The 16,609-nt window shown below is 38.7% G+C and overlaps 1 protein-coding gene across 4 annotated transcripts in view; it reads left to right on the top strand.

Moving 5' to 3' along the window:
* Positions 1 to 16,609, top strand: part of Slc16a12 (solute carrier family 16 member 12) — a 79,873-nt gene that overhangs the window by 47,402 nt on the left and 15,862 nt on the right. For 3 of the 4 annotated variants that reach the window (XM_015500107.2, XM_015500105.2, XM_015500108.2), the window contains exon 2: positions 13,891 to 14,138. In XM_015500107.2, the coding sequence (XP_015355593.1) occupies positions 14,029 to 14,138 (110 nt within the window). In that variant the 5' untranslated portion in view covers positions 13,891 to 14,028. Of the gene's footprint in view, positions 1 to 13,151; positions 13,172 to 13,890; positions 14,139 to 16,609 lie in introns of those variants that run through there. The other variant, XM_048801726.1, reaches the window with a different exon arrangement.

The raw sequence follows: 16,609 nt of genomic DNA, 5'->3' as shown, positions 1-16,609 counted from the left end.
AAAGACTCTGTCAAATGTGCCTCAAATTCCCAGGTTCTCCTCTGCAGCCAAGAAGCTTCGAACATAACATAATCTAACTTAATAATTCCACATTCTGTAAGAGTGCAAAATTAGAATTAAAGAATTCCACAAAGGGCACCGAGTTAGACAGAAAAATTTATTCATTACGTCACCTAAATATTGAGAATGAACTCTGTACCAGATAATTTGCTAGGTGTTTGGTTACTCGATTGTATGATATATCTATATATGTCATAAGATACACATATACATGTGTTTTTTTTTTAATTTCATATGTATATTTTTAAAATCAATCAGGGCTACAGCTCAGGCCTATCACTTATTTTACTTTCAAATAAGAGAAAAGATTTCATGACTACAGAAAATGGAAATCGGAGGCAAGTTCCTGGTTATAAACTACACTGTCAACAATTTAGAAATAAGCATTTTTTCTGCTGTTGCCTAGAATCCGTGGCTCTGTGTATCAGGAACTGAAAGGGTAGAAGAGAATTTTGCTTTCTACATTCTGCCTTTAATGTGAATCACGAGTTGTATCTTTTCCTTCCTTTCTGTAGACCAAATACCATATAAATCACTTTGCTGTTTATTCTGGGTCTTATGTAAAGTATTCTTATCCTCAAAATATCACACACAGTGTAGAAACTTTGGTAGCTTTCTTAGCAAAGGTCAATGTTTCAGTTTAGCGCCCAAAGGTCCCTGACAGGCATCCAAAAATTTATGGTTGAAATCAGTAATTATTTACTCCCCTGTTACCAGGATTTGTTGGAGGACAAAGCAAAGAGAAGCAGAAAAGAAAAAACTAAAAAGTGAATCATTAGTCTTTCTTCATCTAAGAACCTATGGGCAGTGTTTTTGAGCAACAAAAGTAAATCCATATGCAGTTAAAGACATCCTAAGACCCAGACATTGCTCCCTGGATCAGAGTGTACAAACTTGAGCAGAGTGGGGCTTCCCTAACTTCCTCTCACGTTAGACCCTCCTGGAAACTGACTTTGCCCCCAGGATAGGAGTCTATAAAGCTGGAATTCTTTGCTATTCTGGCATAAGGGCTTTGCAGGTAGTTGCTGAAATTCCCTCACAGCATACTTGGAAAACTGTCCTTCCACATCCTTTACACACATGGTCCCTCTGTGTTTCCTAGTCATAGATCGGGATGCTAGATGGGGCCTAGAGTCCTGGGTTGGGGAAGAATCATACATTTAATTCTTGGTAAGAGGGGATAATACAATGTCAAGAGACTGGGAAGCAAGTTATCCTCCATGAATATCCACAGGGGTTTATAATCAACAACATTTAGCAAATATATATGCCAGGCACTGCTCTATACGATGGGGACACAATGTGGAAAACATAACAGGTATGGCCTCCACCGTGATGGAGCACAGAGGCCAGTGGAGAAACAGCAGTGTGCCTTGATGAAGAGCGCAAGTCTGAAGTCAGACCTGAGGTGGGATCTTGGTAGGACATTGCTTGCTTTATTTGTGAAGTGTAGATTATAATACCTGCTTCATGGGGTTGGGACGAATGTAAGCTGGAATAACATTTATAGCAGTGAATTCAGAGCCTGGTGGCTTAAGTGCCCTAAATAGTAACTGTTGGTATCATTATTATTTTGTGACTTTGTCCCTGGCCTAGGAGTCAGAGATGAGCTTGAAGAGCTGGCGATGCCTCTCTGACAAGAACACTATGCTTCAGTGTGCTCCACTTAGAGACAAGCTGGTTGTGTTAAGTACTCTTCATCTTCTAGTTATAATGGATGTTTTTCTTGCTTTATGTCTGGAGATTAGTTTATTTTTTATGACTTGAGTGTGTGTGTGGGGGGGGGGTTCCTCAGTGAAGGCAGAACTCTTTTTATTCATTTATTAGGCATTAATTAAGCTCTTACTGTGTACCAGGCTCTGTGTGAGTGTATATAAGAGTGGTATATGTGAGTGTGTGTGTGTGTGTGTGTGTGTGTGTGTGTGTGTGAGGGGGAGAGAGAGAGAGAGAGACATGCAGTTTGGGGGTGGTGAGGAGAATTGGGGGGGTAAATATGTCTGAAGATAGTTTCTGTTCAGTGGAGGAGTTAAAGAGTCTAGTGATAGAGCTAGATCGAGGTAAGTAGATAACAATGATGTTCTTGGTAGTGCAAGAAGCAGGCATGGGCAAAGGTCTCTAAGAGCCTGGATAAGGAAGATACCTGCTTTGAGGTGTGGATGCAGTTGAAACAGGAGTGATAGAAAAGTCAGATGGGGAAGTGGAGAAGGAAGGAATTTGAAGGTAAAAATAACAGCTTGTAAAAGATATAAAGCCTGATATTTTTAGTGAGTTGCAAAAAATTTATAATATCATGAATAGGTGAGGGCAGACGTGGTGGGTTGGAAATGAGGTTGATATTTGGTAAAGGAGCTTGTTGTGCATATGGTTGAATATAGTTTCTACTGTGGACTTTGAGGACCAGGCAATGCTCAGTAGATGCTGTCTGAGGACATTGAGTTTCCATGATCACAAATAGTGTTTCTGTTTCCTTCTTGCTACTACAGAGACAAGAGTGTCTACATAGACAAGTTTCAAATGAGATTCCCTAAGGGCTACAAATAATGTATCCTGAAAGAATACTGCCCCACTGCAGAGGGTCCTTCCAGTAGGGAAGGGTCCATTTGGAAATCTCACAATTCTTGGTTGCTATAATAAATCTAAACTTTTTCATAAGCCTCCATTTTAATTGAAGGCAAAACTGGGGTGTTCGATTTGCAGTTTGTGTCCTAGGGAAACTGTCTATCCACAGATTATGAAGATCTTTCTCCTTTGTTTTCTTCTAGTAGTTTTATAGTTTTTGCTATGACCCACTTTAAGTTAGTTTTTGTGTGTGATGTGATATAAGACTCAAAATTCATTTTTTCCCATACGAACAAATGCACAGGTCTATATCTGGGCTCTGTTCTGTTCCACTGATCTAATGTGCCAATATAATACTATCTTGATTACTTTGGTTTTAGAGTAAGTATAGAAATCAATTGATAATTTTTTATCCTTTATTTTTGCTCTTAAAAATGACTTTGTTTTTTTCTAAGTCTTTTGCATTTTCATATAAATTTTAGAATCAGCTTGTAATTTTCTATTAAAAAGAGAATGTAGGTTGAGATTTCATCAAATCTGTCAGTCAACTTGGATAGATATGATATTTTCCAAGTTTTCTAATCCATGAACATGGTCTCTGTCTCTTAGTCTCTCTCTCTCTCTCTCTCTGCCCCCCCCTTTCTCTTTCCTTCATAAATTTATCTCATTGCTGTTTTGTAGTTTTTAGTCTACAAGTAATGTACATATTATGCTAAATTTATTCCCAGGCATTTCATATTTTTCATGCTACTACAAAGTGATATTTTAAATTCTAATTTTATAATTGTTTACCACTAATACAGATAAATGCAACTGACTATAAGAGGAAAAAAATCACAAATTTCATTTAACCACAATTAATAGCTATGCGTTTCAAAATATATCACTAAGTAATGAACAGACAATCACATAATGGCAGAAAATACCTGCAGTACATACACCTACAAAGGATTTGTATGTAGAATATAATAAATTCTTTAATCTCAACAATAAAAGATAATCCAATAAAATATGGGCATAATATCTGAATAGACATTCATAAAAGAAGATTTATGGATAATTAATGATTATGTGAAAAATGGTTGACACCATTAGTCATCAGGCAAGTACAAATTAAAACTGTAATGAGATACCATTATCTACTAAGTATTGTTCAGGTTTTGGGGCAACTGGAACTCTAGTAGGTTACTAGTAATATCATATAACCACCTTAAAACAATTTGGCATGTTCTTCTAAAGTTAAATATACACTTACCATATGACTCAGCACTTTCATTCCCTGATGTTTACTCAAGAGAATAAACATATGTCCACAAAAAGGCTTGTGTATAGATGATCACAGAAGTTTTTTTCATAATGGTTTAAAACTGGAAGCAACGCTAATGTTCGTCAACAGATGAATGAATAAACAAATTGTAGTACATCCATAACACAGACTACTATATTCAGTATTAAAAAAGGAACTAACTAGATACAACAAACTGGATGAATCTCAGAATATCATCAGGAGGGAAAAGGGTGATAACTCTGTGGTAGAGCCTGTGTTCAGCACATGCTAGGCTGTGGATAGCCAATCCCTAGCATGTGTGTGGACACACACACACACACACACACACACATACGATCAGCAAAAGAAGTCAGAAACAAAATAGCCCACATCATGTGATTCCATTTGTATAAAATTCTTGGCAGACAAGACTAATCCATATTAACAGAAAGTAAACCAGTGGTAGCCTGGTCCTGGGATTGGTAAGGACCGATGGCAAGGAAGCCTGATGGAGCATTTGTGGGTGATGAAAATGTTCAGTCTTGATTGTGGTGGTTGTGGTCACAAGAGTGTATACATTTGTCAAATGTACTGAAATGTAGTTTTAAAATAGTGTGTTTTGTTGTATATCAACTGTGCCTCGATTTTAAAAGTTTTTAGCCGTCTTTACAAATTTAATCTTTTTCAGCTAAGCGCAGTCTTTTCTGCAGATTACTTAGTCAAATCCAAGGTTAATCTCCTTATGAGCATTGTTTCTCCCCTCTGGGGCTTCCCCCTTTAGAAGTGTCTGGTCTGGGGACAGCACATGCAGCCCTGTGACAATGGCAGAGACGGTGGTTGTCATACAGTTTGCTGGTTATTCACTAAGATATCATGAGCCTGTGCAGAATTCCCCCTCATATTGGTCAGTGGGACCCCTGCTGATCTCCTGGACCTCGTAATACAGTGAAACTCATCCTGCTGGTGTCCAGGTGTTGACTTCCATCTTCATGGTGTGTTGTGCTGAATTGTCTGCTGTTGGCGCAACCTGTGGTTTATACTTTCTGTATGAAAGTACTTTCCTCAGGGCCTGGAGAATTCCCCCATCTTTCTTGTTAAGTTCTTCTTAAGGACCAGCTGTCATTCCCACAGGGCTTACTTTACTTGCCAGAAAGTCACTTTCCCTTTTGCCACAGCCCTCTCAGCTCTTAGTCATCTTCTGTGTCTCTACTGAGAATATAGGAGAATGTCTTCATCAGTGGCTCGGTGAAGCTGCATCTTCACATGTGACCTCCTTGTGACAGCTTCTCCATCAACAGGCGAGCTTGGGAGCACTCTCTTCACTGTACCACATACCTGCCCTGGTCAGACTCAGGGAGTGAAAGATGTGTCCCTGGGAAACTTGGGCAGGTCATCACTCTTTCTTTAAAACAAAAGCAAAGACAAAAACAAAAACACAACATTAAAAAAACAAACAAACAAACAAAAAAAACCTTTCCCTTTCTTCCCAGAATGGGCTTCTACTTTCCTTTCTGCATGGTGAGCACTTCCCTACAACACAATCTATGGTTCCTTGCCTGCAGAACTAACCTCATTCCCTATAGCTGCAAGTTCCTGTCGTAGCCTTAATGACTAAAGAGGCAAGAGGCAGTACAGGGTTTTGTTTTGTTAGTACAGGAATTTTTAGAAATACCATAAAAAAGGAACAGACTGGTAAACTTCACTGCTCTTCAGTGATAACAGAGAACAAAGCCAATTTGATTGACTGGGAGTGCTTATTCTACCAGATGACCTCAATGACAGGGAAGGTACACTGGATTATCAGCCACCTGGGTTGGGGTGGTGGGTGACACTAGTAATTCAGCAGCCTGATGAATCAGGAAAGAGCAGCAGAGAGGAAGTGACTCATACAGCATCATACCAAGGAGTAGGGTCACTTGGACCCAGACATCTTGATTTCCAATCTGGGTGTTTTCCTGTCACACCCCTTTACCTATTTTGTGGCTGCAAACTGATTCATAAAGGAAAAGTATAGCGAAAGGTTAAGAGGCTGGAAATAGAAGGGATTGGGGAAGGAAATCCCTTGTTGGAAGCCTTCCCAAAACAAGTGGATCCAAGTCCACTCTTTCCTTTTACCTAACTGCTTACTGATGTAAGAAGTTTGTAGGTTTTCTACTGAGAAAGGGGATCGCTTTGGAAAACTTCACTGAGGGCAGCATGAAAGAGTTTCCCCACAAATGGAGTATTTTACAGGAGGGTTATTGAGTGTTAGCAAGAATTCTTTAGGAATGACTAGATCTTTTTTAAAGTAAGAAGGAAAAAGTAAAATAGACTATATCCCAGTTTGTACTATAAGGGATAACCTTAGTAGAGCAACACAGTATATAGTATTTTGTTGTTGTTGCTTCAGAAAATTTTTCTGAAGCCAAAATAAGAATCAGAATGCAATTACTTTTTAGTGATTGGTGTCAAAATACAATAAATTGGATGTTCATTAGTAAAATGAAGAACTGTTTGATGGTAAATGCTCCCATAATTTGCAATTTTAAGTATACTACTAACTCAGAGTAGCCTTTCCTAATGTATTTGTCTAATATCAGGTGGGTTAATTATTTACAAGGATGCCCAGGTCAATGTTGCAGGGAGACTGTCAGGCTGCTTCCAAGTCTCTAGGAACTGAGATTCACCTTGTCTAACCTGCACATTTCTTCTGAATACATACAAATCTGCTAGACATTTTTTAAAATATTTATTTTTTAGGTGTAGATGGACACAACACAATACTTTTATTTTTATGTGGTGCTGAGGATTGAACCCGGGCTCCACCGGTGCTAAGCAAATGCTCTACAGGTGAGCCACAATCTCAGCCCCATCTGCTGGACATTTTTGAGAGAAACTCACATGGGCTGTTTTGTGAGCAGCAGTCTACCCTTGTGCCAACCCTGCAGGCTGCCCCTTCTTCCTTTTGTCGTGGTTGCCCATATGAATAGGCACTGAAGCTTTAGCATCGCTTGGACATCTTGTTGACAGAAATTCCAGTAGCAATTTTTGAAATCTTAAGTGCAAATGGACCCATGCACCCCTCAAAGCCAGCCAGAGCTACTTGTTGGCCTCTGTGCTCAGATGCAGGCCCTTCCCTTCCCTGAGCTTTGGTTTCACCATTATGAAAATAGCGTCATCTCTGAGGGTTGTGAGGCTCAAGGGTGAGTATTCACAGGCAACTATGAGTTGCAGTTCAGCACACACATGTGTTCAGGGAGGACGTCGCCTGCTCTGTGGCTTCACCTAGGTTGACGCTGCCTTATAACAGTCCTTTGTTCATCATGCTGTTGCTATAGCAACACTGGGATTGTTACTTAAAATTTTTGTTTGCATTTGTACAATTGTAATTTTTGAGATTTCCTCATAAATCAGGTCTTATAATTGTGAGGATGCCAAAGAGGGATTATTCCATCAAAACAAATGCAAAGAGACACATTTGGGGTTAGCAGAGGCAGAACATAATGCTTAATATTCTTGTAAAGAAAGGAAACATTCTATTTCATCAGGAGCTTGGTGTTCACTGTGTGTCATTTATTGGGTAATAACCTGTTTTCAGTGTGAAGTATCAACAAATGGTATGGTTATTTTTAGTCTTTGAGAAGCCATATAAAAGAGATTTTTGTACTCACATTTTATACTATAGTGGACCTGAAATAACTATTCAAGAAAATTGGGGGTTGTTATTATACAATTGTATATACACATTATACACACACACACACACACACGCATGCACGCATGCGCGCACACACACATACTTAATACAGTTTTGAAGATTAATAATAACTTAATCATGCCAGTCCAACTATATTCAAACTATATTCCTCTTTGCATATTCTTGTTTTGCTTTGTTTTGTACCAGGGATTGAACCCAGGGGTACTTTGCCACTTAGCTACATCCCCAGCCCTTTTTAATTTTTGAGATAGGATCTCACTAAATTGCTTAGGGCCTTGCTAAGTTACTGATGCTCGCCTTGAACTGGTGATCCTCCTGCCTCAGCCTCTGGAGTCTCTGGGATTATAGGCGTGTGCCACCACGCAGGGCTCCTCTTTGCATAATCTTGCAAACAATTTCTACATAGATTTCACCTCGCTTCCCCCAGAAGGTATATACACTTTCAGAATATTCTTCTTGCTTTCATGTTGCATCATAAATGCTTCCCATATTGGAATATTATCTTCTTGTTTGTAAGTTTAAAGGATTACATAGTATTCCGTTTATTTACTGGATCGTAATTCTCTAAACACTTTCCATTTGTTGAGCATTTAAATTGTTTTTGTGTTATGTATTATTCATAAAGCAATTCTAATGTTTTTGCTCTTAGTGTTTGCTTCCCTAAAATTGTTTTCTCAGAATCATTTTGCAGAAATAGAACTGCAGTTCAATGAATATGAATCATTTTCTGATTCTTGATCCACAATACTACACTGCTCTCCGGGACTGTTGCATGGCACTGTTTCAGTGTTTAATAACAATCGGCAGTGCCACTGAAGGTGGTTCTCATACAGTACATTTATGGGTAGGTAGATTTACCCTTCCACTGGAAAACAGCTTAGTGTAGGAGGTTATTTAAATGGAAAACCTGAGACTAGGACCAAATCAATGCAGAGGTTTCTTTCTTTATAAAATATTTTTTAGTTGTCAATGACCTTAATTTTATTTATATGCAGTGCTGAGAATCAAACCCAGTGCCTCACACATGCTAGGCAAGCACTCTACCACTGAGCCACACAACTCCAGCCCTTAATGCAGTGGTTTCTAAGCTTTGACTTTTTGACTGTAGAATTAATTCTATCATTTCATGACACATTGAAGCTAACTGCATTAGCTTAACTGATTATTTATTCCATTATTTGCATTTGTACGCAGGTGTAAGCCAAATCTTGAATGCTGACCCTATTGGAACTGAGAGAGCAAGCATGCTAGACATAAAGTGTAATATAAATGTGATTCACATATGACTGTTTAAAAAGCTTTGATTTATGCCAACATGATACAGGCAGAAGTTGAGAATTGTATTGCCTTCGGGGTCCTGAGGAGTTGTCCATGAGTGAAATAGCATGGGGTTGGACTGTCTGGGCCATCAGGGACAGGTGAAGTGGGAGTACAGATTTTATCTAAATTTGGACACTACCACTTGGTCCCAGCTGATGAATTTTATAAAAAGTGTTTAATTAGTGCACTATAGTTATACATGAAAGCGGGGTGGGGTTCATTTGGGCATGTCCACAAATGCATGTAATAGAGTTTGCTCCATTTCAGTCCTCAGGGCTTCCCCTTTCCCTTCACTCCTTGCAACGTAGGAACTTTCGTGCTTCTATTTTTTTTAGAAGTATTTGGATGTTTGGATCTTTAGGTTTTAGATAAATCTTCTGATATGTACGTGTCGTAGTTAATATAGTCATGGACATTTTTACTAATTAGTAAATGTCATTCCGGATGCAACAAAAATGCCCTAACGTTCAATTTGGTCACTGCTGCCAGTTTGAGATTGCTTTCATTTGACTCTAACTACAATCTAGTGAAGCAGGCAGAAGAGGGTATTTTTTGTTACAAACAAGGAAGCTGAGGCCCAGAACTGATTGTCCCACCGTTTGTGCACTGCCTGTCCCCTGGTAACGTAAGCTTCATGAAGCCATTTCCTTCACTGCTCACAACCCAGCTCCTGGAATCGTTTCTGGAGCGGGTGGACACTTGGAGAAATATTGGTTGAATGAATGAATGATGAACAAATGAAATGAAGTTAAGTCACATGTCAAACAATGTCTACATTTCTGTGCCAAATATTCCTCATTCTTTATCTCATTTTAATTTGACAACATTTTGTGAGAGTTAATAATATTATTTTGTAGTAGAGCAAGCTGACACTCAGTAAGTTGCCCTGAGTTCATGCATTTTAGAAGTAGAGACTTCAGGCCAGAACCCAGATCCTCCTTGGATTGCTGATTCCTTTCACTATCCTACTCTGCTACTCTGCCACATAGTTGTAATATTGATATTGTCCACCCTATCCTCCCAAACCCGGACATCTTATCTTGCATCGCCTCTTCCTATGCTGCATGTGGGGGAAATACGGAGGTGATCAAAGTATTATTCTATGAATTACCTGGTTTATTGACATACAAAGAAAATTTTTGCTTAGGTTCATAATGCTTAAGGAGGAGGGGAATAATGAGAACAGTCTCACGGGGAGTAAACTTAGATGTACATTAAGCACATAGTGAGTGGGTTCCAAATTTATTGAAGTCAAGTTACTCAGGGGCAGACCTCTGTAGAAAGGAAAATGTAACTAAAGTTTGAGGTGTATATTTATACAAGCAGTTCTTTGGAGGAACTGGCTCTACCATTGCAGCAGAGATCTGCAATGTCACATGAGGTGCCCTGGTGCTTGAGGGTGGTGCCGGTGTTGGTGGGAAAGTGTGTGTTCAAAGCTTGGAAGCCAACATAGTGTCACCCTGTTACAGCCTGAGTTCTCAAGTCTTTGGAGAAGCAGCCAGCGGAGTGTAGTTCTGCTGTGGCCTAAATTCTTAAGGTGTCAGTCAAACCCTTGAAATTATATATATCTTGAAGTTCTGTAGTTGCTATGGTTTGGGTCTTGAGTGTTGTGCAAAGGTCCACATGTTAAAGGCTTGGTTCCCAGATTGTGGTGTTACTGGGAGAGTCCTTTAAGAAGTAGGTCCTAGTGGAAAGTCTTCAGATTATTGGGAACATACACTGGGAGGGGATCGTGGGACTCTGGTCTCTTTGTCTGTTTTGCTTCATGGCCATGAAGCAAGGGGTTTTGCTCTGCTACACACTCCTGCCATGATGTGCTACATTGTTTTAGGCCCCCCAGGCCTAATACAATGTATTTGTCCAATCATGAATTGGAAACTCTAAAACTGTGAGCCAAAATAAACCTTTTCTCATTATAAATTGATTATGTCAGGAATTTGTTATAGTGATGGAAAGCTGACAAACATAGTAATTGAGGTTAATAACTCACACATGGGGGTCTGATGAGGTTTAATGTAACATTTCTGAAGGAAGAGGGAATTTGCTCCCACATACGAAGGTCTGATAAGATGTTGTATTCTTAAACAAAACATCAAAACAAAAAAATGCAAACTACAAAAGAAAAACTTTATATAATAAACTATGTATTTGGAATCATTTCAAAGCAACATAACACCCTAGAACAACGGCCTACACACTTTCTCTGTGAAAGGCCAGATATTAAATATTTTAGATTTTGTGAGTCACACATTCTCCATTGCAAGACAAATGTACATAAATGTGTATGGCTGGGTTCCAGGAGCCACATTTTTCTTGAGGGCTATAGTTTTTCAGTTTCTGCCCTAGAAGACACGGAAATTACCCACTCAACTGGGTAAGTTCATAGATCATAATAGATGTTTAAATTCTGTCTTAATTATTTATCTTTACTTAATGATTCTTAGAAATGTTTACTGCTGTTGCACCTTATGTTACTCTGAGGTTGCAGTGGTGTGCTGGTAAATGCGTAACAGCTAGTTCTCTGGTAGGATATAAAGGCTTTGATGAGTAGTTTGCCAATTTATGATTTCTGTGGTATAAATATTATTGTTATGGCCAATTTCAACTCATCAAGATGATTGAACATAGCATGGAGAGGACATGCAGTTGGGGCTGGCTCTAGAACCTTAGTGTCTGAGGGACTAGACCAGTTTGGATTCTTCTGGAAGAAGTAACAAAAATTCCAACTAGTTATAACAATAAGTAAAATGTACTGTTATTTAATAAGCTAGAGAGAGTGGCTCCAGAAGTAGTTAACTCAGTAGCTCAGTGACATCACTGAGGTCCCAGGTTCTTTTCATTGTTCTGCCCTGCTGCCTTGGCTCATTGACTCTGTCCTTGGGCTAGCTTCCTTCATGGTTAAGGGGTGGCTGTTGTAGTCCCAGGTATCAGGTCCAGATTCAGAATGCTTACAGGATGAAGAAGGCTTGTTTCTTTCCTGTATCTTAAGAACAAGGAAACATTTCCTGGAGGATTTCCCCCACAGCCCATTGGCTAGAATTGCTGTACATTTCATCCCTTGTCACTCACTGACAGGGAGGGAGATCAGCCACAACCCATTCCCAGAAACAGTGAATTGGATCACCATTCCTTGAAGCATGTGGCCACTGGAAAGAGCTAGTAAATACCTACCTGAGCAAAACCAGGGATAGGATAGAATGGAGAATGGGTAAACTATGGATTTTGAGTGGGCAGCCAACTGCCTGCTATAGTAGTCAGTGTTTGTGAAAACTATGAATAATAGTAGCTCTTTTAAGTTAGTCTTTCTCTGAGTGTTTAATTTGAGGGAAAAAAGTAATAGACTATTAAAGCTAGTTATCTACAGCACAGATTTATATTTTGGAGGGATGGATCCTGAAGCTCCAGAGTGTTAGAAATTCCTTTAGAGGACTGGTTTTGCTTTGAATTTGGAGATAATTCCATGGCCGATGAAGCCAGTGATCTACAGACACCTTTCAGGGAAATAGCAATGGTACCATTTTTTAAAAATGCATTTATAGCTGCATCAGCCTGCATTTTACATCATCCTTTGAGTGTGTCATCAGCAAGAGTTGTATGTGTAGGATTAGGCAAAAATGTTTATGAATTTCTACCACAGAATAAGGACATGTGATGGAAGCTGTGCTGGGCATGGGTTAGGAATAGTGGCCTTATAATCAGACTAGTTCATGTCCCACTTCTGTTGCTTAATAGTGATAATAGTAATTGGGAAAATTAAGCTCTCTAGCCTAGTTTCTTACCTACTTTCTTTGGGTTGTTATAAGCATTAACTTTTGGTTATTCTGTCTCTGAGGCTATGGAATAGCATTTTGGCCTATGGAAAGTATTCTATAAATGGTAGTTCTATATCATTGTTTTCACAAGCCCCGACACCGGTATTTTGACTATTCATCCCTAGGCCAGTTATTAATATTATTATTTCCAATAATGATTTTATTTTCTTTAATCAGTAGGTTTAGTATCAATATTGGTCTTCCAATATTTTTGATGAATCTCTAATACTTTTCAGCTATCTACTTGCTCTCCTCTGACAGCCTCCCTCCATTCACAGGATGCTAATAAGATAAAGAGGAGGCACCTGGCTTCAGAGTGAGCCATCTTGAGTGGTGTATGTGGAATTACCGTTGCTGCCTCTGCTTCACTACCTGTGCTCTGTATTTGCTCACAGAATTCACCAGCAAACAGTTTGTTCCAGTGGCTTCAAAGATGTACTCATGCAAAATTCTGTTGTGAGCCATTTTCTTATATTAACACATAGCTTATTATGCAGTTTGGTTTGCCTATAATTTACCAGGTGGTACATAGTCTATGTTAACCTGATAATGCACGCTTTGTCATGCTTGAAACAATCTTTCATTTAATTAATGTTAATACTTCTACTTGCAATCATAATGAAATTGTATCAACAACTGAGTTATTTGCTCCATCCACTAAAAAATGTACCTGTCAAACTCGTATTTTACCTCTTAAAAAATTTGTCCTTAACTATAGTTAAGGAGGCTGAAGAGTACCTTAAGGAACTTATTTCCTTGCATTTTCTATGGGGCCAGAATCCAGGCACAGCTTAGTGGGGTCTTTCCCCAAGGGCCTCACAAAGCTTCAGCCAAGGTGTCAGCTAGACTATGTTCTTAACTAGGGAAAAATCAGCTTCCAGGTTCACTTGGGATGTTAGCAAAAATAAAAACAACAACAACAACAGCAAAAAAAAAAAAAAAAAAAAAAAAAACCCCTAAGATCCGTCAGTTTTTTTTTTCCCCCCCTTCTGTTAGATGACAGTTCCTGCCAAGTGGCTGTCCATGGGCAGTAGGCAACATGGTAGCAGGTTTCTACCAGGCCAGTGGGAAGGCCAGGGTACAAACAGGAAAGTAACAATCACTTCTTACCAAATGAAAAAACCCACCTTTGGACAGGGCAATAAAATACAAATATGTCCCCATTTTGTTTGTAGATGGCCAGTAACCCATGTGCCAGGTAGCATTCTATGCCGACCTTGAATAACAACAGGAAGCCGCCGAGCAGCAAACTCTTCTGAGATCATAACTTGCTGTTGGAATAACTTAGAAAAGAAGAAAAAGGAATTGGAACCATGGCAAAAGTAAATAGACCTGGGTCTACCTCCCCTCCAGATGGAGGATGGGGCTGGATGATCGTGGCTGGCTGTTTCCTTGTTACCATCTGCACCCGGGCGGTCACCAGGTAAGTGGAGATTTTCTTCTTTTCTTTCATTTCCTTCCTTCCTTCCTTCCTTCCTTCCCTGCCCAGGCTGCTCTTGAACTCCTGGACTCAAGGGATTCTCCTACCTCACCCTCTCAAATACTGGGACAACAGCTATCATCTCTGCCTGGGATTTTATTCTTAGTTTGTTAAGAAGACCTGGTTTGTCTTTTCTTCTAAATATGCTTCATTCTATTTCTGAAACTATCATTGTGAAAGTGTGTGTGTGTGTGTGTGTGTGTGTGTGTGTGTGTATGTGTATTTCCTTTGCACAGATTTTTTTTTTCTTTGCAAGTTCTGATATTCAAGAGTTTGGGAGAGTGGTATCTTCTATAATATCTGATATGTGTTAGAATATTTAGGAGTGTTAGGATATTTTTAGACCAAAAGTAATGGCACACCAGCATTCATTTTCATCAGCAGCTCTAGAAGATGTGAAAGAATATGACATATTTCTTTTTGCCCTCTATCTTCCTTTATCATTAATATGAAATATTTAAACATGAGATAACATGGGACATGTCTAGATTTGCACATTAGAGGAGGAATTTTCCATGGTATTTTCAAAATGAAATTACTGTTCTAGAGATTTTAAAGAATTGATAAATTCACACCCAAGAAGCTAATATCTGATATGTGTTAGAATATATAAGCTGACATGGTTTCAGAAATGTGCAAGATGATTTCTGCAAGTTCATTTTTCCAGAATTTTCTTATTTGTCATATTCATGATAAATGTTAATTAAGATAAATCTTAATCATTAAGATTTAATAGTGGATGTGGAAAGCTAATTGGGTGTGTGGTTCCTAATTCATAAATCAACAAAGCACTATGACAAGAGATCATAATGGTATAACATGTGTCTTTCAATCTAGGGATGAGGAAAAAGAATGCCAAGTGACAAAAAGTGTGATTAGAATGCTTACAGTAAATTTGTGAGCATATCATATGGAGTTACCCTTATGCAGGGTTAGAAACTATAATCACCCTTGAAAGAAAAAGCACATAACTTGGGAACCCTTTGGTTCATACAGGTACTGAGTCCTTTGAAACTCACAACCTGGAATTAAGATTTTTTAAATTTCATTTTACATTTTGGTTACGGTGATGGAGGCTGAGTTTGAGATTGAAGAAGGGGAACAACCATAAATACAGGAATTCTCTCATTCTCATTTGCTCATTTCTTTCTCTCTCTCTAAAAGTATGGTGTTTTCTTTGCTTAAGTTAGATGGGTATACATTGCAACTCATTTCATTTTTGTTTGGAATAAATACTTGAGATCTGCATATGTTAACTCTTTCCTATCAGGTGCTTTTTCCTCCCCAATAGTACTCTGCTTCTTCTCTGGCAACACATTTTTGACAGTAGAAGAAAGTCATTTGCATTAATAACTTTATTTGAAGGCATCAACAATAAAGGCATTAAACCCTACCCCCCCAAAAGTGTCCTGTCATAGTGCCAAGGGGACAGTTTTCTCCAAATTCCTCTTACAGAGACCTTCTACCCTGTGTCCTATTGGTAATTGGCCATAGGTAATATTATCCCCAATCCATGTAGAAACAACTACACATTAAGAGATTTTTAGATTATAATTTTGTTTCAACTTCATTTGGTACCAATCCCACCAATATGCACCATGCATTCATTGAGGATAAGGCTCTGTGCTAGGTGCTTCCAAAATCCCAGAGATGTTGGACACCATATGGTAAACTCAGACATAAATAAAATAAAAATAAAAATGTGCTTAAGTAAAAATGAAATGTAAAATAATACTGAAAGATAAGTTCTGAGCTGTAAGTTCAGAGCAGGCTTTCTAGAGAAGTTGGCCTTGGAGTTTGGTCTCAAAGAATGAGAAGTATTTGGCCCAGCAGAAATGGCAGACAAAGATGTTTCAAGCCACATCAGTGCCATGCACTTCACCTGTCACTCATTTGGTGGCCATGGCGAACAGATTCCCTTCCTGAACTACCAAAGACTGAGCCAGAAGTCAGAAAAGAAGTTTGCATTTGGTAAAAAAAGAGAGGTTATCAGGATATATAGAGAGGAGGATGCCTGAGCTGAATGAGGCTAAATGACAAAAGTGTGACAGTGTGGCCAGCATTGGACTCTAAATGTCCTGAACCAGGAAGCAGCCATGAGAACTGGCAAGGGAAACAAGTAGGTAATCCAAGTGTGATTCATTCAGTCAGATAATCAGTGCCTATTGGGAAAACAACTTCTTAAAAAAAAATTTAAAAATTTACTAAAAACCTAAATATCATGCAATCCAAATTTTAAAAATTTGGAAATATATAAAATAAAATGTCTTTTTCTCCTCACTTTCGAAATCCCAGTTTCATTGCCTAAAGTTAACCTCATCAATAGTTTCTTAAGGTTAGCCCAAAAATAAGACAAAACAAACAAAATCTCCCAACCTTATATGAACATGGAATGCATGTCCTTTTCATTTATA

The sequence above is a fragment of the Marmota marmota genome, unplaced genomic scaffold, assembly GCF_001458135.2.
Source record: "Marmota marmota marmota unplaced genomic scaffold, marMar, whole genome shotgun sequence".
Classification (NCBI taxonomy): Eukaryota; Metazoa; Chordata; class Mammalia; order Rodentia; family Sciuridae; genus Marmota; species Marmota marmota.
This window is presented reverse-complemented; position numbering and strand designations above follow the sequence as displayed.